The sequence below is a fragment of the Staurois parvus genome, unplaced genomic scaffold, assembly GCF_062004578.1.
Source record: "Staurois parvus isolate SC_StPar_1 unplaced genomic scaffold, SC_StPar_1.0 ptg000854l, whole genome shotgun sequence".
NCBI lineage: Eukaryota > Metazoa > Chordata > Amphibia > Anura > Ranidae > Staurois > Staurois parvus.
In genome coordinates this window covers 43,980-70,197 of record NW_028318650.1, presented here as the reverse complement: position 1 = coordinate 70,197, position 26,218 = coordinate 43,980, and the positions used below count along the sequence as shown (strand labels likewise).

The 26,218-nt window shown below is 42.7% G+C and overlaps 1 protein-coding gene across 1 annotated transcript in view; it reads left to right on the top strand.

Moving 5' to 3' along the window:
- Positions 1–26,218, top strand: part of LOC149443511 (uncharacterized) — a 186,258-nt gene that overhangs the window by 137,802 nt on the left and 22,238 nt on the right. The window contains exons 16-18 of the mRNA XM_089655596.1: positions 2,711–2,985; positions 11,337–11,468; positions 21,881–22,016. Coding sequence (XP_089511722.1) covers positions 2,711–2,985; positions 11,337–11,468; positions 21,881–22,016 — 543 coding nt within the window. The remainder of the gene's footprint in view (positions 1–2,710; positions 2,986–11,336; positions 11,469–21,880; positions 22,017–26,218) is intronic.

Sequence of the window (26,218 nt, the reverse complement as noted above, 5' to 3'; positions counted from 1 at the left end):
AGGATTTGTAACATATAAACACAACTGTGGTTGGAGGTGTTCCTGTCCACCTTGGGGTGGTCCCAGTACTCAATAACTAGCTAAGCTCTTCTGATGTGGCTGGTATGTCCAAAGGGTGAACAGGGTAAAACAAGGTCATGGCTGCAAATTCAATTTTTATCAGTGGCTCTGGGTGGCTGTGCAACTGCCTGAACACTTTTACCTGCCTCCCCAGCACCCCTCCCGGTGGTTCCTATGCTCTTCTACAAGGAGCTCGAGACCAAAACAACAACTGGTAGGATGGTGAGTGGTCACCCAGGCCGATTCCCACTGCAGTACTGTAAACCAGAAGCTCTCGGCACTTCCAGTTCAGAGCTGTCAAAACACCAGCTAGAAAGCCAGGAGCACAGTTGAAAGAGGAAATTATGTGCCTGGGCAGCTGAAGCAGAGGGCAGGGGAGACATTGGGGGTCTAATAGACCTCTGATGCTTTCAGAAAGTGGACCTGCCCATGCTATCACATTGGGCCTTGTGTTAAATGTTTAAAATAATTTAAATTCAAAATACTAACAACTTACAAAGCCATCCACAGCTAGGCCCCCAGCTACATCACCAGGGACGGACTGACAACTCATGGGGCCCCCGGGCAATAGGGGATCATGGGGCCCCTGTGTCCTTGCCCAAACTCAAAAAAGCCAATGAAAAAGGTACGAGGGGCATCTCATGGGGCCCCCTACTGACCCGGGCCCTCGGGCAATGCCCGAGTTTACAAATGGTCAGTCCACTCCTGTACATCACTAACCTAGTCTCAAAATACCAATCAAATTGCTCTCTTCGTTCCTCCCAAGACCTTCTGCTCTCTAGCTCTCTCGTCACCTCCTCCCATGCTCACCTCTAGGACTTCTCCTGAGTCTGTCCCATCCTATGGAACTCCCTACCCCAATCTGTCCAACTATCTCCTCCTCTGTCTGCTTTAAGACGATTCCTAACAAGCATTTTCTTCAGAGGCTCATCCTACCTCCATCTAACAACTGTACTTTTATTTTCTCCATTAGCCCATCCCCCACAGTTATTACCTTTTTGTATCTCTTGATGCTCCCCATTAGATTGTACTCTAACAAGCAGGCCCTTCCTGTATTGAATTGCATTGTAACTGTACTTTCTGAACCATGTTTTAAAGTGCTGCACAAACTGTTGGCGCTATATGAATCATAAATAATATTAAATGAAAAAAAACTAATAATAATTATGGTTTATTCTAAATAATGATAAGCTGTAAAGGTATTTTAATTTATTGATAATTTTAGGAACCATAATTTTTGGTCATTTAATGGGCTCACGCAGTTTTTAGGCCTGACACATTTGGCATCTGTTTCTTCTATACTACCTCATCTTTTATTCTGTACAAAAAAGGGATTTTAACGTGTGTTTGTATGCAATAAAATGTATTTTAGTGCATTTTTCTCTGAAAATCTAAATTTGACAAACAAATGCACAAATACCATGCGTCACAAATAATTGCAAATACCATCTTGTTTATTGTACAAGACCTCTGCTTTCAAAATATATATTATGTTCTAAGTAATTGGGTTTAAGTCATTTTATAGTGAAGAATGCAGATTTTGACGTGCATGCAAAAAAATGAAAAAAATCGCTCTAGAGCAGCAATGGGCAAACTACGGCCCGCGGGCCGTATACGGCCCGGCGGACCTTTTAATCCGGCCCGGCGGACCTTTTAATCCGGCCCGTGGAGCGTAATACTGTCAGGATGGCTGTCAGGATGTGTGTAGGTGGGGCAGTGTGACGAACGTGAGGGGAGCTAGGCTCCTCTCACAGTCCGCCCTGAAGACCGGTGTAGCATGAAAATCTGTCTCCTATGAGGATCTGTCCCCCTCGACGTATCTGCGCATGTGCCGGAGATCGCCGATCGGCTGCTAATGCCTGAAACTGGCACATGCGCAGATACTTCGAGGGGGACAGATCCTCATAGGAGACAGATTTTCATGCTACACCGGAACGGCGCGGGAACACGGCGAGAGGAACGCGCGGAGCAAAGTGAATTGACACAGGGGGGGCTTGGGGACTTAATATGGGGGATGAATTACTATATGGGGGATGAATTACTATGGGAATGAATTACTATATGGGGGATGAATTACTATATGGGGGATGAATTACTATGGGGGATGAATTACTATATGGGGGATGAATTACTATGGGGGATGAATTACTATATGGGGGATGAATTACTATGGGGGATGAATTACTATGGGGGATGAATTACTATATGGGGGATTAATTACTATGCTTACTATGGGGGAATATTACTATACTTACTATGGATGACACATACACATCATTCATCTACTCTTGGTCCGGCCCCCGGGTCCAATATATGAACCCATTGCGGCCCTCAAGTCAAAAAGTTTGCCCATCCCTGCTCTAGAGGGTAACTGGTTAATCAATAAAATAAATAAGAAATCTAACAGGGTATTGTTGTGCTGTTCAGATTCGGAAAACTAAACAGGTCTTGTTACTAGAGATGCTGAGAGATATAAAAAAAAAACCTTAGGTAGGTTAACGCTGCAGCATCTATCAAAACTTGAAATTTTTTTTGGTCCTGTCCTTTAATAAAGGTATATTTAGTCAGGTATTGCAGGATACCTGTCAACATTTTTTATTGAATTTCCATTGCATGAATATGTAATATAAATATTTTTCTGTGTTTATAGAGCTGAATGAAGACCCATCTTGTTTCACGTGCGCCCATTTTAATGATGGAATTTTGAGTGTGGAAAAGCCAACAAGAATTCTTCCATTCCACATCGTCCTGGAAAATCCTTCATTTTCGCCCCTGGGGGCTTTTTGGCACTATTTACCAAGTATGGTGGCCAAGCATATACCAATACATGGCAAAGTACTTCTCTATTTCAGAATAGTTGGAACAAAATGTGTTCAATATCAAATTCATCTGTACCTGGTGCCCATTTTTACAACAACCAGCAAGGTAAAGGATGCTAGTAGTTATGAGACCAGATCTGTGGTGCTTTCATTCTGAAAAAATCCTAATCACAGAGCCAAGCTGTAGGCATTGTTTGGGGGCACATGGAGGGAAGTTCAGCAAAAATTATAAGGGCTTGCTGGGATCGATTTGGAAATATAGCCATTGTTTTATTTGACACGATGATTACATGGGTTGTACTGTGTGTACACTAGTTGTGTACGCTCTTATTCATTTAAAGCATGTTTTAATTTTTGCAGCCAAATTGGGATAGCACCTAGTGCAGCAATGGGCAAACTACGGCCCGCGGGCCGTATACAGCCCGGCGGACCTTTTAATCCGGCCCGTGGAGCGTAATACATCGGCTGTCAGGATGTGTGTAGGCAGGGCAGCGTGACGAACGTGAGGGGAGCTAGGCTCCTCTCACAGTCCGCCCTGAAGACCGGAACGGCGCGGGAACACGGCGAGAGGAACGCGCAGAGCAAAGGTAAGTGAATTGACACAGGGGGGACTTGGGGACTTAATATGGGGGATGAATTAATATGGGGAATGAATTACTATATGGGGGATGAATTACTATAGGGGGGATGAATTACTATAGGGGGGATGAATTACTATATGGGGGATGAATTACTATATGGGGGATGAATTACTATAGGGGGGATGAATTACTATATGGGGGATGAATTACTATGGGGGATGAATTACTATATGGGGGATGAATTACTATGGGGGATGAATTACTATATGAGGGATGAATTACTATAGGGGGGATGAATTACTAGGGGGGATGAATTACTATGGGGGATGAATTACTATAGGGGGGATGAATTACTATAGGGGGGATGAATTACTATAGGGGGGATGAATTACTATAGGGGGGATGAATTACTATAGGGGGGATGAATTACTATGGGGGATGAATTACTATGGGGGATGAATTACTATAGGGGGGATGAATTACTATATGGGGGATGAATTACTATGGGGGATGAATTACTATATGGGGGATGAATTACTATATGGGGGATGAATTACTATATGGGGGATGAATTACTATGGGGGATGAATTACTGTGGGGGATGAATTTCTATATGGGGGATGAATTACTATATGGGGATGAATTACTATGGGGGATGAATTACTATATGGGGGATGAATTACTATATGGGGGATGAATTACTATGGGGGATGAATTACTATAAGGGGGATGAATTACTATGGGGGATGAATTACTATAGGGGATGAATTACTATAGGGGGGATGAATTACTATAGGGGGGATGAATTACTATAGGGGGGATTAATTACTATATGGGGGATGAATTACTATGGGGGATAAATTACTATATGGGGGATGAATTACTATATGGGGGATGAATTACTATGGGGGATGAATTACTATATGGGGGATGAATTACTATATGGGGGATTAATTACTATGGGGGATGAATTACTATATGGGGGATTAATTACTATGCTTACTATGGGGGAATATTACTATACTTACTATGGATGACACATACACATCATTCATCTACTCTTGGTCCGGCCCCCAGGTCCAATATATGAACCCATTGCGGCCCTCAAGTCAAAAAGTTTGCCCACCCCTGACCTAGTGTATATTTGTTACATATGCCCATTCACATAGAAAAACCTTATAAAAAAAATATTAAAACTGATTTTTACCCTTTTAACTTAAAAAAGTAAAAATCAATCCCTAAATTCCTTTACTTCCTTGTCTTCACCATTTTTTCAGTTTTCAGTACTGAAAATGACTTGATCATGCAACACTATACCCACATTAATTTTTTTCTAGCAGTTTTTTAAGACAGATACTGTAGATCTTTGGCAGTGGTATTTAAAGCCAAACGCTCTCAGTCTGCATTGACTATTTTTAATCTTTATGCTGCTAACAATAGAACAAGATAGGAAACTATGTTATATTTACTGTTTATATAAAACTCGCATGACTAAAAAGTGCAAAGGACTAAATATTACATAAGTAAATGATTAATTCATAAGTAATCCTACATAAAAATGTGAATGAATAAATAAATAAAAACTAAAAATGCTTAGTGAATTAATACACCACTAAAGTAAAAAAGTGCTTGTGCAACAGTACATAACAGTTCAGAAATAGTCCAAGTAATAAAAAACGACAAGTAAGAAATTTCTGCTGTGAATGCTATACAGTGTCCAACATTTGTGTCCATAAATTGTGATCAGTGCTTCAGATCCACAAAGTGTTGTGCTCAAAACACGGATTGGCTCTGTGTTCCAGTGCAGACCACTGAATTAACAGTGCTGTAGTGCCATATGCTCCATATAGGTAAAAACTCACTAGAGACTTCTGACCCTATAAAAACAAATGGGTCAATATGCACTCTATTGGCCGTGAGACTCCAGGACTCAGATCCATAACCAGGGCCAGGACATCCAATACTGGACTCTTTTAATCTCCAAATAGGCTCAGATGTAGGGGTAAAAAGCCATAAAAAAACATCATTACACAACCCATTTATTAAAATGTACTGTATATGCCAGACAAAGAATAAAAAACACTGGTCCACTCACATACTGGAGTGCTTAGCCAGCACCCAGTGTATCCAATGAAGCGACTGTATTCTGGAGTCGTCGCTGTCCCATATACTAGAACCAGTGTACGTTCCAATGCCAGGAAACTACATCACTGGACATCGCCTCCACGCATATCACCTTTGCAAGGGCGTAATCCGTCGTCTGCCTATACTCAAGATGGCCTTCCTAGGGAGTACAATCTAAGGTCCCTAACTCACATCCATACATACACATACTAGGGACAATTTAGACAGGATCCAATTAACCTCCCATCATGTCTTTAGAGTGTGGTGGGAGGAAACCGGAGTACCCGGAAGAAACCCACGCAGGCACAGGGAGAACATGCAAACTCCAGGCAGGTGGTGCCGTGGTTGGGATTTGAACCAGCGACCCGAGTACTGCCAGACGCAAGTGCTGAACATTTAGCCACGTGCTTACACATTACAATGTCGCTTATTCACAGGAATAAACTCAGAATTATATTCTGCCTAAGTTAGCAGTCTTAAATCTGCTAAAAATCCATTTTGAAAAGGACCCCAAAATCTGATGTAAAATCTATAAATCAACTTTACATTGTCATTTATTCCCAGATTCAAAAAAGAGATTCACAGTAATTTGTTGCTGCTCAAGACCCAGTTTGAACAGGACCCCCCAAAACCATTTATAACCACTTGTGGACCACCCACCATATTATACAAACACACAGCTGGTCCACTGTCCTGTTGTTCCAGGAGGACGTACTACATTCGCTACAACCACTCCTGTGTGTGCCTGTGTGAGAAAAGTTCTGTGACTGTGCTGTGATTGGTCATAGCAAATCACAGGCAAAATCTACAGAGCCACTCAGAGGGGCCCTGTACCACATGATCACTGTGACGAAAGACAGTGCATCACAAGTGTAAATAATGACTGCAGTTTTCAGCCAGCTCTCCCATTCATCTCACACAGTGATCAGTTGTGAGGAGAGCATTGCACAGTTCCTGCCAACAGCACATGTACAATGTTTTACACCAGATGTAATTGCCAGTCAGCACCAGTGGTGTTATCTGTACCGGTGAGAGCCAGCAACAGTACCCTGTTTGCAGCAGTACAGTGTTCTATACCAGTTCAGCTAGAGCCAGTGTCCTGATTACAGCGAACAGCAGTACAGTGTTCTATACCAGTTCAGCTAGAGCCAGTGTCCTGATTACAGCGAGCAGCAGTACAGTGTTTTATACCAGTTCAGCTAGAGCCAGTGTCCTGATTACAGCGAGCAGCAGTACAGTGTTTTATACCAGTTCAGCTAGAGCCAGTGTCCTGATTACAGCGAACAGCAGTGCAGTGTTCTATACCAGTTCAGCTAGAGCCAGTGTCCTGATTACAGCGAACAGCAGTACAGTGTTCTATACCAGTTCAGCTAGAGCCAGTGTCCTGATTACAGCGAACAGCAGTGCCAGAGCCAGTGTCCTGATTACAGCGAGCCAGTGTCCTGATTACAGCGAGCAGCAGTACAGTGTTCTATACCAGTTCAGCTATAGCCAGTGTCCTGATTACAGCGAACAGCAGTGCAGTGTTCTATACCAGTTCAGCTATAGCCAGTGTCCTGATTACAGCGAACAGCAGTGCAGTGTTCTATACCAGTTCAGCTATAGCCAGTGTCCTGATTACAGCAAACAGCAGTGCAGTGTTCTATACCAGTTCAGCTAGAGCCAGTGTCCTGATTACAGCGAACAGCAGTGCAGTGTTCTATACCAGTTCAGCTAGAGCCAGTGTCCTGATTACAGCGAGCAGCAGTACAGTGTTCTTGTGCCAGTTTTGGCCAGCAACCGGTGTCTACATCACCTGCTAGAATCAGTACAATGTTCTAATACCAGTGTAGGGCACAACCAGTGCCGTGATCAGAGCCCTAATTGCCAGCCAGCACCAGCACAGTGTCATCTAGTACCAGTGAGAGCCAGCAACAGTGTCCTGAGTGCCAGCTAGCACCGGTACAGTGTTCTATACCAATACAGCCTGCACCAGTGTCCTGCTATCCGAAGGGCATATGTACAGTGCCATTTAGTACCAGTGTCAGCAAGCGCCAGTGTCCTAATTACCAGTCGATCCAGTGCAGTGTTCAAGTACTAGTGTCAGCCACCAACAATTTCCTGATCACCATGTGTACACCTCCAGTCACTGCCTCTGTAGCTAAGGAGGATAGTGGTTGAGGGGCTCAGCCACAAGCTTTTACCATTCGCAACCTCATGTGTAGACGAGCCCTAATAGTGAAGCCAGTCACAGTGCCTCCAATCACCACACCAGTCACAGTGCCTCCAATCACCACACCAGTCACAGTGCCTCCAATCACCACACCAGTCACAGTGCCTCCAATCACCACACCAGTCACAGTGCCTCCAATCACCACACCAGTCACAGTGCCTCCAATCACCACACCAGTCACAGTGCCTCCAATCACCACACCAGTCACAGTGCCTCCAATCACCACACCAGTCAGTGTTACAAGATTAGTGTAGCTAGAATCACTGTTCCTGATTAATACCAGACCAGGGCAGTCAGCTTTCCTGATCACTACCACACCAGTCCCAGTGTCATCAGACCAGTGTAAGTCAGAAACAGTGTTCCTGATTGCTGACACACTAGTCCTCAGTGTCACCACACAAGTGCAGACAAAATCAGTTTTCTTAACCACTGCCACCTATACTGAATCTGGCCAGTTTGCTGACCATGCCTCTGCCTGCCACCTGAACAGACCCATCTGTACATACAACTGACTACATTCCTAGAAGACACCAGTCCAAGCCATCCACTGTGGACATAGGTACTACTGGAACCACAGGAAGTCTTTTGTTCTTCCCTTCTTCAGCCTTCTGTACTTCCTGGCCACTGAACATAGCATTCCTGGGGGCAGCAATGTACCAGTAAGCTAGGCTTGCTTGTCTTATAGGAACATGAACTGCTATAGGTGACACTACACTAAGCTTTTTTCCCTGACCACTCATACTGAGGTGCCCATGACAATAAAAAAAAAACCACACATTTGCTATCCCCATACTTGGGAGGAGTAGCAGAATGTGTAATTCTAAGTATATCTATGCTGTGTATGAGAAATATCTTATTAAACTGACAGCTCTGTGTAAAAAAAAAAAAAAAATAATAATTTTATTTCCAAATTTTCCAAAAACCTGTGGCAAAAAATTAAGTCTTCATTAGATTCACCATGCCTCTTAGAGAATACCTTGGGGTGTTTTATTTTTTAAAAATATGGTCATTTTGTTGGTGTTCCCACTGTCCTGGTGCTCTAGGGCCCCCAAAAAGATGTGATAGGTTGTCAGGAAACTATTGTGTAATTATTTTCCCTAGAATGCCTGAAGGTGCTCCTTGGATTTTGGGCATCTCTATGTGGCTAGATTGTGAAAAAGTCTTACACATTTGATATCCCCATATTCAGGAGGAGTAGCAGCAGAATGTGCTTTGGGGAGTTCTGTAAGTATGTCTATGCTGTGTGTGAGAAACATTACAAGTTTGTGGGAAAAAAAAGAATTTCTTAATTTTCAAGAAAAAACAAGCCTCTTATTAAATGAATTGGAATGTCCACTTTCTAAAAAGAGGTAATTTGGGGGGTATGTGTATTGTTCTGGCATTTTAGGGCCTCGGAAAATGAACTAGGCAGTCAGTACATCAGGATCGATTAATTTTCAAATATATATCCCGCAGTTTGTAGACTTTATAATCTACACACAGACTAAATAATATACACTGGTGTGGTTTTTGTTCACTAAAGAAATGTAGCAGAATACATTCTGGCCCAAATATTTGAAGAAAGAGTATTTATTTGCAAAATTTTGCAACAGAAACTTGTTTCCTTTATATAGAAAAAAAATAAAAAACAGTGGTGATTAAATACCATAAAAAAAGCTCAATCTGTGTAAAAAACTGTATATAAAATTAGTTTGGGTACAATGTAACTAATTGCCATTCAAAGTGTGACAGCTCTGAAAACTGAAAAATGTCCTTGGTAGGAAGGTGGTAAAAAAGTAAGGTCTTGAAACGGTTAAATTTCAAGACCAGAACAAGACCAAGACCAGGAATAGTGTTTTTTTTTTTTTTAAGCACCAACATTTATGAAAGAAAAAAAAGTTTTACATTTCTGGAAAATTACATCTCCCTCGTGGCTTCTTTTTTTAAACCCCATTTCTTTGTAAATGCCACTTTTGCACATCCTTGAGCAAGAATGAGAAAAGTTGCATAGACCCCCACAAAATACATACTAGACCCTTTGAATCTGGTTCAAATTTTAAGAAGGATTCCACACAAAAATCAAGAACAAATGTGTGTGGTCCACCTAAAAACCCATACTAGAACCTTAATCTCAGCAATGCAGCCTGTCTGACCAGGAATGGGGGAGGTGGTGAGCCAGGCTGCATGCTCAGACTAAGAGGGCCACCTTTTATATCTTTATAAGGTGGCTTCCAGGTACCGCCCCCCACACGAATAAGTATGGGGTACATAGAAAAGATGTCACCTAGAACTAAAGACACTCAAACATTTTTAAATCTCCATAATTAAAAAATAAAGATACCCAAAAATGTCCCTCATTGTAAATCCATCATCAATCATAATGCCCGCTGACATACCAAAAAACCTCCCTAGATGACCCACCGCAAATGACCGATCCCAACAGTACTCATAGACAAATGACAGCTCCCCAACCTATCATCAGCTGTATATGGGAAGGGGTGGGGATAAGGGTGACATCATTGACCAAATATGGCCTTGGCTATATTTAGGCAGTGATGTCACTGCTGTCCTTGTCCCTTTGGTGGCCAGGGATTCCCAGTGACGTCAGTGATTCTTAAGGATCCAACTGATGCAAGCACCCTCTGCTTGCTTAGCAACCAGTGATAACTGGATACTGTCGTATATATAGAAGCAGTAGAACTATTGTTTCTATATCTGATTTTCAACATCTGCTGATCAGTGGGCCAAACATGCAAGAGTATGAGAGTTTGAATGTCCAAATGGACCAGTTTTGGAGCGAACCATCTGATCATCTCCAATCTAACCATATAGCATGTTCCTGTTTGCAACAGGTGTTGTTACTTTCATTGGACAGATCCAAAGGTTTTGATACCTTACCCTGGCCTTATCAAGATACATTACTCTGGTATTTAGGCTTTGGTCTCCAATTTGCAAAATGGATTACTGCACTCTGTAGCACTCCCCAAGCCAAACTTAAATATTATGGATTTAAATCCCCTTTATTCCATAGTCAGAGGTGAATGCTACAGACTTGCCTATACTATTCATATTAGCTCTTGAACCCCTAGCAGAAGCAATACACATACAAACTGATATCAAAGGAATTGCAACTGCTAGGGTTAATCACAAGCTCACACTATTTACAGATGACAAACCACCATTCCACACATCTCCCTCCCAAATCTTTATCATAACTAGATGAATTAGTTGCCCTTTTGGGTCTTCATGTCAGTCCAGCTAAGTCAAAATGTATGTCCATCACCTCCCAACCAATTATCCGAGCTGTGCTTTGGCATATTTCATAAAGGGAAAGGGCCACATGATCCTGCCCTCCATTCTTTCCTGGCTTGTCACACTTCATGCCTACATAAGGGTCTGCTATGGATTTGAGGGGGACCTCATCCAACACAAAAACAGTATGGGGTTCCTTTCAAAATTCACTTCAAGTATCATCCTCAACGAAACTATTTTCATTTACGTGCCAGGTATGGATATAGCATGCAATACTTGCTGTTTTGTTTCTCTTTTGACCTGTTGCAGGATTTTGAAAAGGAAAAGATGGAGAACAATGGTTTTAGGAAGATTGATAAACCTTCAAGAACCACAAGCCGAATCTACATTGAGAAAAAATTCATTGTGAAGGGACCAAAGATAGCTCATGTTATGCCTTCGGTAAACAAAAGTTATTATTCTATGACTCTATTTTGTATATTTCCATTGAATTAAATGCCCTTTTGCTCTAACACACCACACCAGATAAGAGTTACCGTATTTTTCGCTCCATAAGACGCACTTTTTTCCCCCCAAAAAAGGGGGGAAAATGTCAGTGCGTCTTATGGAGCGAATATAAAGCGGCCGGTCCGGTATTTATGCCGCCACCATGTCAGAATACCGGGCCGGCCGCTCAGCTGTTGTCTCCTGCAGGGCCTTACCTGTTCCTCGCTCCAGCGCTGCACAGTCTTCCCGCGCTGGCTTCTGTGACAGCCGGATGCCCACTGCGCATGCGCTGCGCTTTGTGAATGATCCGGTGTCTTCTGGGACACATGACAGGTCCCAGAAGGCGCCGGGCCATTCACAAAGCGCAGCGCTTCTCGCACATGCGCAGTGGGCACCCGGCTGTCACAGAAGCCGGCCCGGGAAGAAGAGGGAAGGACAACTCCGCGGAAGTGGGAGCAGGTACCTGTCAAATTCAGGTACCCGCTACCCCTCCCTCCCCAAAGGTCAGCAGTCTCTGGTCATTCCCTGCACTGTCTGCAGTCTCTGGTCATCCCCTGCACTGTCTGCAGTCTCTGGTCATTCCCTGCACTGTCTGCAGTCTCTGGTCATTCCCTGCACTGTCTGCAGTCTCTGGTCATTCCCTGCACTGTCTGCAGTCTCTGGTCATCTCCTGTACTATGTCTGCAGTCTCTGGTCATCTCCTGTACTATGTCTGCAGTCTCTGGTCATCTCCTGTACTATGTCCGCAGTCTCTGGTCATCTCCTGTACTATGTCCGCAGTCTCTGGTCATCTCCTGTACTGTGTCCGCAGTCTCTGGTCATCCCCTGTATTGTGTCCGCAGTCTCTGGTCATCTCCTGTACTATGTCTGCAGTCCATTGGTTCAGAATATTTTTTTTTCTTGTTTTTCGCCTCTAAAACCTAGGTGCGTCTTATGGAGCGAAAAATATGGTATATCTTAATCGTACAGAACAAGGCCTGTATTTATAAACCATGGGTTATGTGCAGACAACTTTCAATTGATTAGACTCAAGCAAAAAACTTGCTATGTTTGCCGCCTGAGTGCACCCATATAACCCCATGCACTCTGTGGACTCCAGTTTTTGATGGTGTTTTTTTATTGACCTGTTCTCCTCTGAATATTTTTTCTTTCTAAACCATTCATTTTGTTTCTGATGCATTATCAAGATCTCAGTGCTTTTTGCCCTGGAATATCTAGCAGTTTCTGGATCAGTTACCTTCAGTATGTACCTTGGGGACTGTACTTGGACCCCAATATGTGGGGCGGCCTATAATGCTTGCTTTGGGCATCAGATCATGTGTTAGATGCTCACCTTGACATGTAGCGCAACATGTGTAGTTGAAGGAAAGCCGAGGGCTGGGCCCACAGATTCAGAGGGTACACGATGCCACACAGACACAGACAGCGGTTCTTTTACAACAATTACGTTTACTGACCGGTTATAGTGAACAATTAGTTGAGCATACGTAAACAGAATGATAACAGCGCATAACCATACAGTAAGAATAATACTGTCTAACACTAACCCTGTACTTGCAGACTTTTCCCCAATGTCCAGAAAGCAGCCTGGCTGCGCCTGAAAGTTCCTGCGCAAGATATAACGTTGGGGTGCACCCTAAGTATTGCGCAATACTATTTGTAATCCAAAGGAAAGTGGAGTGTGTCTCTTGTAACTTTCTGGTATATCCAAAATGTCACTGAACACGTGTGGTGCGATGTGCTGCGGAAAAGCCGCACTTCCAGTTCCTTGGCAGGCTCTCGGTGCTTTTTCCTGATCCACTGGTCCACTCCAGAACCGGATCATACAGTCACTTGTTTCCCGGTCTCATCGTGGTGAATCTTCCCTAGGTGCCGTCGCCAGACTCCACTGTGAGCCGTAAATCCTTTTCCAGGCCCCACACAGATTCTCCAGACGTCCTCAGCAAAACCCCAGCCAGACACAGACTCCCTGTCACTTCCTCCTCTGCACCAGAACTCCTCCCCTTCCCATAGAGTTTGTGATGCAGTAAGTCATTTCTTAATTGCAGCCTCAAACCTGTATTTACAGTTCACTATGACCCTTCTGAGGGTCCTACTCGCCCCCTAAATTAGTATTCATTAAACTTTATAGGGTAAATAAGCATTTATCTTGTCTTAGCAAAAGTCACTGCAAAATCGATTCTTGTACTTTGCTGCCATCTACTGACCAAAGAGCATATTGCAGGCACATTACAGTTTAACATTACACATCAGTATTTCATGCCTCCACACCCTTACATAGTTAACTGCAGGAAACTGTACAGGTCTAAGGCTTCCCAGACCATGACGACCCCTTCAGGGATATGCCTACCATGACAAGTGAATGTGCAGAAAGTTCTGATTGATTAAAGACAATTCTCCACCATGGTGGTAGGATTGGAACAAAGGAAATAATGCAAGGGTCACAAGATGGTTTCTAGTTTTGCAAGACTTTTAAATATTATACAGAACACAAGCCAGGAGCCCCAAAAAAGGGAATTGTAATAGACTGTCACATGTCTTGTAAAATGTGCTCCTTCCCACATGTCTGAGGAGAGGGGGGAGAGTATATGAGGCACTGGTTGGATGGATTGTGAACGATGTATATGTGTCACGTATGTTTCTTACCTACACATGGTGAGAGGCTCCAGGGTTTATGGCTGAGTTTTTGCTTTCTCAGAATCCTAAGAAGTTCTGTGATGGGTTCTGTAGCCTGGAGGCTTGTAGGGTTTGTGTGATGAAGCCTATACTCCTAAGGGCTAATCCACACAAGTACACGCCAGTGCCCAGTGCTTATCTGCAAGGAGGCCCAGTCTGTCAGTTTCCAGTACCATGCATCAGCCCCACACTATGGGAAGATGAACTAAGATTCATGCAGCTGTCATTCTATAATTGATTTTAAAAGGTTGGCTACACAAGGCTGCATGGACCTATATATCTAAAGTGCCAATTAAATGTGTGATGGCATATGGCATGGCATTCTGTGGCATGATATCAAATAGCAATAGACTAGTACTCTGGGAAAAACTATACAAAGAGAGAAGGATGCTGCAAATCGCAGACAGGTAATGATGATCCCAATATGACAACCAGGTGGATGTCAAATCCACCACAATTATCCTGGCTAACTGCTGCTTCCCCAGGAGCATCAGAGATGCTTCTCTCCTCATGTATGTGTAGGGGAATACATGAACAGCCTGAAGCAATCCAAATGTACCTGCAATTAAATCTGAGTGATCTTAGAGGTGTCTTATCCTGATGTGAAATGTGCTCTGCATTTGCCCGTTGAAGCCTCTTGACAGTGACTAAAGGTAAATCTATCACAAACTTGACTTCACAAAACATGAAGATTTGCTAGCTGTATGTTGCTTGCTGGACCTTTGACTAATGCAGGCCATAGATGGGTCGAAAATCGGCCGATTTGTCGGCCGAAAATAAAATCGGCCGATTTTCGGATCGTTAGTGGGCTATTTGTTTGGCCGTTTTTCGGTATTTTGGGCGTTTTTTTCTATCGGGAAAGCTGGAAAAAAATCGGCCGATCGGCCGATTTTCACGGCAATAATGGGCTAATCGGCTGATTTTTTACCGATAAAAAATCTGCGCATGAGCAGTGACCTGCAAGAGGAAGACAAAAAGAAGAAGAAGAAGAAGAAGAGGAAGAAGAAGAGGATGAAGAAGAAGAAGAGGATGATGATGATGGAGGATGATGATAACGAAGTAGAAGAAGATGAAGAAGAGGATGATGATGATGATGAAGGAGGATGATGATGATGACGAAGAAGAAGAAGATGAAGAAGAGGATGATGATGAAGAAGAGGATGATGATGATGAAGAAAAAGAAGAGGAGGATGATGATGAAGAAGTAGAAGAAGAAGAAGAGGATGATGATGAAGAAGAAGAAGAGGATGATGATGAAGAAGGAGAAGAAGAAGGATAAAAAATAGGAATTCCAGTCCGGCAAAAAGTGTCCCTGCAGAGAGCTCCGCTATTTCTTTGACAGTTCCTTGACATTTACAGCGGTTGCAACATTGTATCTATTTGTTTCCGAATAAAAACATCTGTATCCTAAATGGATACAAATAGATACATTGTTGCAACCTCTGTAAATGTCAAGGAACTGTCAAAGAAATAGCGGAGCTCTCTGCAGGGACACTTTTTGCTGGCTCTAGACGGGATGAAAATCGGCCGATTTTTTTTTTTTTTTTTTTTTTTTTTAACCATTGGTGGTAACGTCGGCCACTTGAATGACCGATTGTTCGTTTTTTTTAAAAGAAAAATCGGCCGATTTTCAACCCATCTATGGCCTGCATAAGTGGACATTTGATAAGTGGAGTTAAAAACCAGAGTTGAAAACAGGAGTCTCCTAACCTGTAAGTGACAACTGATCTTTCCTGTTAATATTGTAACTGGGATATGAGTGCTAGCGGGGTGGAAGGTTTTGTGCCGTGCACAGTGTGCCACATGTATGCAGGAATGGAGCAACAGCTCCAGGATGGATACCGCTGCGACAGATGCAAGTGGGTCGCCCTTCTGGAAACTCGCGTTAGAGATCTGGAGGAGCAAGATGCAACACTGGGCAGAACCAACAACCTTGAAAGGGGTCTTCTGCTCTCTGAGCAAGTAGCTAATAGGATTGATATGGAGGGGATAATCAGGATTATCAGGTAGGAAGATGGGTTACTGTAAGGAGAGGGAGTGGTAGGGGCTCACCGAAAAGGAAGGCTGCCCCTGGGTTTGTGCACCCAAACAGATTTGCCAAGTTGGGTGAAGATGTGGGGGTGGCAAGCTCAGGGGTAGCAGCCCTGGATGTCACTGCTATCCCTAACAGCCGGGAGGGCAGACCATCTGGGAGGGGTGGTGAGGGTAGTGCAGGAAGGCCTAGACAGCTGGTGGTAGTAGGTGATTCTGTAATCAGACGGACTGATTTGTCACCAGGATTGCCTCAACCGAATGGTCTGCTGTCTCCCTGGTGCCGGGTTGATAAATTACTGGGAGGGGCTGGGCATGACCCAGCTGTCTTGGTCCATGTTGGAACCAATGCCAGAATGCATGGAAGGTGGAGGCTTCCTTAAGAATTACGTTCAGTGTGCTGAGAGAAGCTTAGGGGTACCCATTTTACACAGCAGCCCTCACAAGGGTAGTGCTACATCAGTGTAGGGAAGGGAAAGCCAACAATGACTGCCCCATAGTAAGCGTAGGGGCGACGTCATCACCCAGGCTGAATCCAGTGCTGAAAGCTGGTCATGTGACCATACCAGAGCGGCTTCAGGATAGGCAAGTATAAGCATCTTTTCTTTTACAGGGTAGATAGATTAGATCCCAAGTGGCTTTCGGGTGCCTAACTTGGCTCTAACATATGCTGGTTATTGAGCCCCAAGCTAAAACTAGCTATAGAATGCCAGACCAGAAGGGACAGGGTTACCAAAAATAACAGGTGCTGCATAAAAACTCTATTGCTATAAACAGGTTCACCTACTAATATACTGGAAGTTGACCACTACTCACATTTGGTATTATTATTATTATACAGGATTTTTACAGCGCCAAACATTTGCTCAATGCTTTACAATATAAAGGGAGACAATACAGCAACAATACAGTTCCATACAAGAGGGTGAGGAGGGCCCTGATCCTGGGAGCTTACAGTCTAAGAGGGAGGGACATTAGCTATCTGGCACTTTGCATGTGAGATTATAACAATAGGATAGAGATACAAGGATTTAGATATAAACTCCACAAGCCATGGTCAGCTATTAGAACATTTATTAGAACATAGGAATACTTGCCTAATAGTCTCTGCTTCTGAACTGGGTGAATTACAACAGTCACAGCAGGTCCTGTATGTACAGTATATGGTCATGTGGCTCAGTTCTGTATGTCTAATTCTATTGGAAACTCCTCTTAACCCCCCTGGCGGTATTCCCGCTGCAGCTCAGGGTAAAGTTTTAGCACCACAAGCGGTAACCCCCCTGAGCTACACTCGGGAATACACTGCAGCGTTGCTCCGGGATCTCTTCTGCACTTACCTTGTCCTTCATTCCCGCAATGTCCCTCCTGCAGTGTCCCCAGCCATCTCCTCCGGCCGACGCTGGCATCTGTCTTCCGTGTTCCGTTCCCTGTGACTTCAGGACGTACGGGGGACGGAACTGGCGGGAAATTTAAAAATGTCAAAAAGTGACATTCACTAAATACACTAAAATCACATAGTATAACATTCCTGTATCCAACCATTTCACATACATGTTGTCCCGAGTGCTTTGTCCGGCACCCTGCCTGCATTTTTACTGTTCTTTCTCCCTATAAACTGAGAAACGTCCATGGCGTCCAAAAAGCGTGCCTTTAGGTCAGACACGGTTTTAGACCGGCTAGAGAACAGCGATAGTAAATCAGAACCACTTGCAGAATTGAGTGATAATGATTGGTGGGGGAAATTCCTCATCAGACACTGAAAACGATTCTGCGACTGAGCTCAGCGATGTGCGAACTTGGCGCTATATTTCACATTTCTGTGTTTTTGGTTTGTCCAAGTGGCAATTAAAATATAAACGATCTTCACATATGAAAGTATTCAAGATGGTAGACAGTTCTGTGATGGGGGACTCGCAGGGAATATGGGTGTGATCCAATCCCAGAAATAGATAAATTGCCCGCTTACCAGAAGCGCAATGACAATGCGCATGTACAGGTTACATATAGCCGTGGTCCCATATAGGCGCTGCTTTAAAGTACCCAGATGGTCCGTCGGTGGTAAGGCGATACTGGTCCGGTCGGATCACACTGCTCCTTGGGTCCGCACAAAGAACCTAAAAATGCTGGGGCTGAGGTATGGGAACTCAGTACCAGGTGTAAGGAGTGAAAATACTCATAGTGTAGTATGTTTTTTTAAAAATTTATTAAATCCAATACATAAAATCATTAGGAGTTACAAAAAGCACATGCCTGCAGCCTGTAGCCAGTAAAAGCAGCTTGCAAAAAAGGTACTATACACTGACCAGTGGGTAACATGGGTGGGCCGCCAGACCTCCTGACCCGGCGGCGTGACGTCAAGGCGTGCGAAGGCTCCTCCTAGACGCGTTTCGTGTCAATACACGTCTACTGTAGGGGTGATGCCATGCATGCCTGACGTCTATTTTCTTCCTTAAATGCTTCAAAATTCGCGCCAAACCGCACTAGCGCCGCCTCGCTGGCGATCGGCGCAACTGCGCATGCGCGGGCGCCATTTTCCCGGAGTTTCCCGAAGTTTGGGAACCATAAAGATGGCCGCCGCGTGTCCCACTGCGCATGCGCGAATAGTCCAGTAGTCATTTTCTCGGTTGGATATAAACAACCAGCCGATCACCAGTGCGCCTGCGCGGACCGGGACGGCCGCCATTTTCATGTGGATTTAAATGAGAAAGAGGAGACTGAAGCCTGAATGACTGAACCCCCGCATACAGGGAAACAGTCGGGCAACAGTCCGATGGATATTACTGGGCTATATAGCTCATAGGGGGAACTACAAATATATACTTTCAATGCTCAATCAACTATAAAACATACGGGGACCTGGTCTTCTGATAGTTATATGCCATGATGATATAACGCGTATGCATGAGACACGGGCGCCCATCTAACAGAGATCCACTATACGTATATATGTATCCCTGTGTCAAATACAAATAAAATAACCTATAATGTAAAATCTAAAAACATGAAACCAGATTGCAGGACTGCTCCATTAACCTTAAGGTAAGATCATACATTGTACACAAAGTTACATATATCATAAAAACAATAGTAATATAGGTAATAATCATGCGCCACTTGAGGGTGGAGGGACCTCCAGTTCACAGGTATTGACGTTGCACAACATCACTGGAGGGGTTCCAATAGAAGCAGGGAAGTCTCGCGTCTTGAGACTAAATGGATCTTTGAGATGAAGTCCATGACACCGTTGGGTCACAACGTTGAATTGGACCTAAACTGCTTCATCGACAATAGTTGAAGCTTACATATGGATTGCCCCTGCATATCTATTGGCTGATCGTCTAATTTCCCTATGGTCCTCTATATTTGCACCTTACGGCTCATGACATATGTTTATGTAATGAGAGCTTTTTGTACAACTTTGGCCGTCTTATTGTACCTGGGCAGTTGCACCACATGTCCCAGTTTTTTTTTTTTGGTCACCTTGTAAGGAAGCCTTTAAATATTCGTTTTTTTCAGAAGCGTTTATGTGGGTTGATAAAACATAACATCTTGTTGCTGCTCCTTGTTTCCTTTTCTTGTAACTGAAGTTTTTGATACTTCTATATCATTATGGATCCGCATTTATTTGGTTGGGTCCATAGGTGGTAATCCTAATGTGTCAATTTATGAGGGCGCATGATTATTACCTATATTACTATTGTTTTTATGATATATGTAACTTTGTGTACAATGTATGATCTTACCTTAAGGTTAATGGAGCAGTCCTGCAATCTGGTTTCATGTTTTTAGATTTTACATTATAGGTTATTTTATTTGTATTTGACACAGGGATACATATATACGTATAGTGGATCTCTGTTAGATGGGCGCCCGTGTCTCATGCATACGCGTTATATCATCATGGCATATAACTATCAGAAGACCAGGTCCCCGTATGTTTTATAGTTGATTGAGCATTGAAAGTATATATTTGTAGTTCCCCCTATGAGCTATATAGCCCAGTAATATCCATCGGACTGTTGCCCGACTGTTTCCCTGTATGCGGGGGTTCAGTCATTCAGGCTTCAGTCTCCTCTTTCTCATTTAAATCCACATGAAAATGGCGGCCGTCCCGGTCCGCGCAGGTGCACTGGTGATCGGCTGGTTGTTTATATCCAACCGAGAAAATGACTACCGGACTATTCGCGCATGCGCAGTGGGACACGCGGCGGCCATCTTTATGGTTCCCAAACTTCGGGAAACTCCGGGAAAATGGCGCCCGCGCATGCGCAGTTGCGCCGATCGCCAGCGAGGCGGCGCTAGTGCGGTTTGGCGCGAATTTTGAAGCATTTAAGGAAGAAAATAGACGTCAGGCATGCATGGCATCACCCCTACAGTAGACGTGTATTGACACGAAACGCGTCTAGGAGGAGCCTTCGCACGCCTTGACGTCACGCCGCCGGGTCAGGAGGTCCGGCGGCCCACCCATGTTACCCACTGGTCAGTGTATAGTACCTTTTTTGCAAGCTGCTTTTACTGGCTACAGGCTGCAGGCATGTGCTTTTTGTAACTCCTAATGATTTTATGTATTGGATTTAATAAATTTTTAAAAAAACATACTACACTATGAGTATTTTCACTCCTTACACCTGGTACTGAGTTCCCATACCTCAGCCCCAGCATTTTTAGGTTCTTTGTGCGGACCCAAGGAGCAGTGTGATCCGACCGGACCAGTATCGCCTTACCACCGACGGACCATCTGGGTACTTTAAAGCAGCGCCTATATGGGACCACGGCTATATGTAACCTGTACATGCGCATTGTCATTGCGCTTCTGGTAAGCGGGCAATTTATCTATTTCTGGGATTGGATCACACCCATACTCCCTGCGAGTCCCCCATCACAGAACTGTCTACCATCTTGAATACTTTCATATGTGAAGATCGTTTATATTTTAGTTGCCACTTGGACATTACCTATAGCGCTGCACTTATATTGTTTCTATTTTGGTTGGAAGGGCTTGTAGTTCCTTTTTGTGCATTTGTCGCTCACTGGAGTGCGCTCACCTTTCCTATTTATACACAGTGTTTTTGGTTTGATTATATTATTGAATTAAATGTATTATTATTATTATTTTTTATGATTATTTATTAAATTATAATTTATGATTTTGTGTTTTCAAATTTTATCATCCCCGGGATGTTTACTAGACTTTTGTTTGGACAGATTTCAGTGAGTTATTCCTAAAAATTACGGGCCTACAATAAAAAAAAGATATATTTCCATGCAAAAAAATGTACTGCTTTGAGCACAGAAATATGGACATAATCAGACGGCTAGGGAGGTTACCATAACATCATAGTCCTCCAATCAGTATTCCCTGACCCAAACCCCAGGAACAGGAAGTACATGCCTGTAGCCAACTAACTCTGTGGTAATTACCAAATAAAAACTACTTCTAATTTGACAGTAGGGGGCAGCAGATCACAAATGCATACGTCTGAGAGTGTAGTGGGGTCAGGATGCTTTTTATGTTCTTATTTTGTGATTAGTTGGAATAGATTGTTTCTCTGAGATGGGCATACTATTTTTTATAAATCTGGCTCCATATTCTTTGAATATATGCATTGTGTCATCTTGCCATATTTAAACACTCATTTTTTTTTTAACAAATGATTTAGGAGCTGGAAATGCTTTCCGTCTCACCACTCGACAACGTCGCAGATATCATTATAGATACGCCAGTGAACATAATTGAATTACGTCTCGTGCAAACAGACAGCAAGGAGACTGTTTGGGGCTGCGTCATATCCACAGGTAAAATCTTGCACACAGTAATACACCAGTCTACCGTTGTGGCTCATTGTTTGCATCTGACATATATAAAGTCCAATAAAAAATCTCACATAATTTTTTGCCTATAAAATATATGTAAACCCTCACTGTGTAAAACTGACTTTACCACTTGACTTCTGGAAGGTTTTACCCCCCCCCCCCCCTTCATGACCAGACCATTTTTTGTTATTCAGCACTGCGCTACTACTGTGCTACCTACTGCGCGGTCATGCAACACTGTACCCAAATGAAGATTATATAATTTTTTTCACTCGAACAGAGCTTTCTTTTGGAGGTATTTGATCACCACTGGGTTTTTTTATTTTTTGCTATGTAAATGAAAAAAAGGCTAAAAATTAAAAAAAGAAAAATATATTTTCCACTTTTTGTTATAAAACATATCCAATAAAATCAAATTTATTATTAAATTTAGGCCAAACTGTATTTTACTACATATCTTTAGTAAATAAAAAAATCAAAATAAGTGTATTGGTTTGTGTGAAAGTTACAGAGTCTACAAACTATGGTATATATATTTGAACATTGACCAATCCTGATGTACTGATGGCCGATCTCAATCTTAAGGTCCTAAAATGCCAGGACAGTACAAAGATGACCCTTTTTGGAAAGTAGACAGTCTGAGGAATTTAGAGTGAGGTATGGTGAGTTTTTTGAAGTTGAAATTTGTTCACAATTTTATTTACATGCTGTCACCAATACAGGACAGCATCCTCATATGACCAGTCTGACGGTGATCAGGGATTTTTTAATTCAAATGTTTAAACATTTTTTATATCCTGTCATCAGTGTTACTGTACTACTCTGGTGGAGGTGATCAGGATTTTTTTTTTACACTATTATTGCTTATAACAATGATGATCACTTTTATAAGCAATTGTTATAGCTGTCATAAATGGCTTTCATTCATGAGAGCTTGTGCTCTGTGATTGGCTACAACTATTCACATGCTACAGGGTGCTGTGATTGGCCCAGAAACCATTAGATTGCTGTGGGCAAATCACAGCATCATGATAGCAAGAAAAAAACAGTCATCAATGGAAGCCATTCATGATTGTTTTGTTTACATTGTAATCATGTGATTGCTATGACCAATCATAGCAATCACTTGATACCCCAGTTGCTGTACCAAGCATGTAATCTGCAGTGTCCACCGGACACAGAAATCACAGGATCATGCCACTGCACTCCTCAGAGGGCGCTCTAGTGTGCACATGCTCAGCAATGTACTAGTACTTCACTGAGCCTGCAGTTATCACCCTGATGCAATAATAAATGTACTGTGGCGGGGCGGCAAGTGGTTAAAATAGGAAAGAAAGGTAAAACATTTGTGTATACATAGAAAAAAACCTTATAAATACCCTTTTTTCCCTTTTTTATGTGATCTCATACCCTCTGCAGCTGCATAGAGAGTGGAAAAACAGCAGCACACTGGTATTCCCGGGGAATTGCTGTGCGTGGGGGGACATGTCAACACAAGTCTGGTCATTGGATAGCTAGAGAACTGACCATGCTGTGCTCTCATGCCTAGTGTGGTCAGTTTTTAATAGAACAGCAGAGGGACTGGCAGGAACACGGTACAGCAGGCACATACCAGGAATAGGAAATGTCAGGTTTACATATTCTTTAATTCTGTGCTGCTGTTCTGATCCTTTTCCAATTTCCTCTTGGAAATACAAATTCATCTCTCAGTCATGTGGCCTCACACAGACTTACAAATCTGGAGACAATCAGAATACCCTCCAGATAAAGTAACCCCGAGTGTTGTATTGCCAGCTGAAGCTGTGTATATAAAAAACAAATCCTTATCCTCCTTAGCGGTGTTCCCGAGTGTAGCTCGGGGTAGAATTTATATACCAAGAACTGTAACCCCGAGCTACACTCAGGCTTACCATGCAGCGTTCTCTGGGGGTCCCTGCAGCACTTACCTTGTCCTTCGCTCCCACGATGGGTCCCCTGCAGCGTCCCCGTCCATCTCCTCTAGCGGATGCCGGCATCTGGCTTCCGTGTTCCGGTCCCTGTGACGTCGGGACGTACGGGCGCCGGAACCGGCGGGAAATTTGAAATTTTTAAAAAATGACATTTTTGCTGTCATTGCTTTTTCACTGCATTTCACATACATTTTGTCCCGAGTGCTTTGTCCGGCGCCCTGCCTGCATTTTGACTGTTCTTTCTGCCTGGAAACTTAGAAAAGTCCATGGCGTCCAAAAAGCGTCACTTTACGTCAAAAGCGGTTTTAGACCGGCTAGAGAACAGCGATAGTAAATCAGAACCACTTGCAGAATTGAGTGATAATGATTCGTGGGGGAAATTCGTCACCAGACACTGAAAACGATTTTGCGACTTTGCTCAGCGATGTGCGAATTTGCCTCTGTATTTCAAACTTCAGTGTTTTTGGTTTGATTATATTATTGAATTAAATTTATTATTATTATATTAATATTTTTTATGATTATTTATTAAATTATAATTTATGATTTCGTGTTTCAAGTTTTATCCTCCCCGGGATGTTTAATAGACTCTTTTTCGGATAGATTTCCGTGAGTTATTCCTAAAAATTACAGCCTACAATAAAAAACTACATATTTCCATGCAAAAAAATGGTACCGCTTTCAGCACAAAAAATCGGAAAGAATCATACCGCCAGGGAGGTTAAACATGCAATATAAATGTATACAGTCAATGTTATGTGCAAATGCCGAATCTCTCCAACATAAAGTAAACCCTACATTCATCCAAATAACACCCCACAGTGTAATATACAATAAAAAACAAAAGTCCATTAATGTAAAATCATCAACACAGCTCTATCAAAAAAATAAATAAATTATACTCACAAATAAAGCATCTCCTAGATTGTAAGCTCCCAGGATCAGGGCCCTCCTATCCTTCTTGTATTGAACTGTATTGTTGCTGTATTGTCTCCCGTTATATTGTAAAGTGCTGAGCAAACTGTTGGCGCCATAAATCCTGTATAATAATAATAATAATAATATACGGCAGGAACATAAAACAGGCTCACACTCCCAGTAAAAGGTTCATGTGGCTGGGAAACCAAACAATCTGCCGGCTGTCATCTGTTCAATCCCTCCACTGCTCTCACAGGTTCCACAGCTACATTGAGGCTGTGTGGCAGGTCCCCTTTCCTGCACTACTACATGCATTGCTGGAATTAGAAAACCCCAGTTAACGGTTTTATTCAAAGAGAGGTTTGTAGCAAGCTGTGTCTTCTCTGCTGTCTCTTTAGCCAGCCCATAGTGCACTGGGAATCCTTTGTCATAAATTAAATGTTTATCTGTAAATTAAACATTTTATATACTAAATAATGTAACAACAGATATAAAACAACAATTTGAAAAGTAAAAACTTATGAAAACAACAGTAAAATATACCTAAAACTATTATATTAAAGTGGTTGTACATATATATGATACAAAATGATGTATCGCTTATATAGACATACCCAATATAGTGACCCCACAGTGAATCTACTATGTCATGGGTCCCACATGGACCATATATAGTGAGTGATCAAAAACAGACAAGGGGAAAAAAACTCCTATAACCACATAAGGATAATAAACTGTATATGTACATATATATGCCCAATTAAATGACTGGTCACAGATGATAAACAGAGATGAAACGAATCCTTCGGCTTAAGTTGTACCTGTTTAACTGCAGTCATCTCTTCTCTACATCTGTTCAAAGTATAGAATTTCTAAAGCTTGCCTGAGTTGTCAGAAAACAAGGGGCAGAGAGATGAAGTTGCACACTGCAGAGCTCAGTGAGGAGAGTCAAACAGCACACCACACAGGAACAGAGCTGAGGCTGTCAATCACAGGCGGTGTGCTGGAGGCCCCTCCCCATCACCTTTTTAGCTCTTGGTGTCAGGAAAACTTGTCAAAAGTGATATCTGCACATAGCAGAGGAATGAAGAAGCAGAAAGAAATATCACTTAGTGCTCTTAAATGAGACAGGTACACAGTATAGAGGGATGTGCTTTGTTCATATTTTATGTCTGAGGCTTACAACCACTTTAAGTATATATTGCTTTAAGTTTTTATATTGCTCACTTTTATATTTAACATTATAATCAGGTCTCTGGCAATTTGTTTAGCCATTAAATAAGCAGCTGCCAGTCTCCATAACATTTACATTCTTTC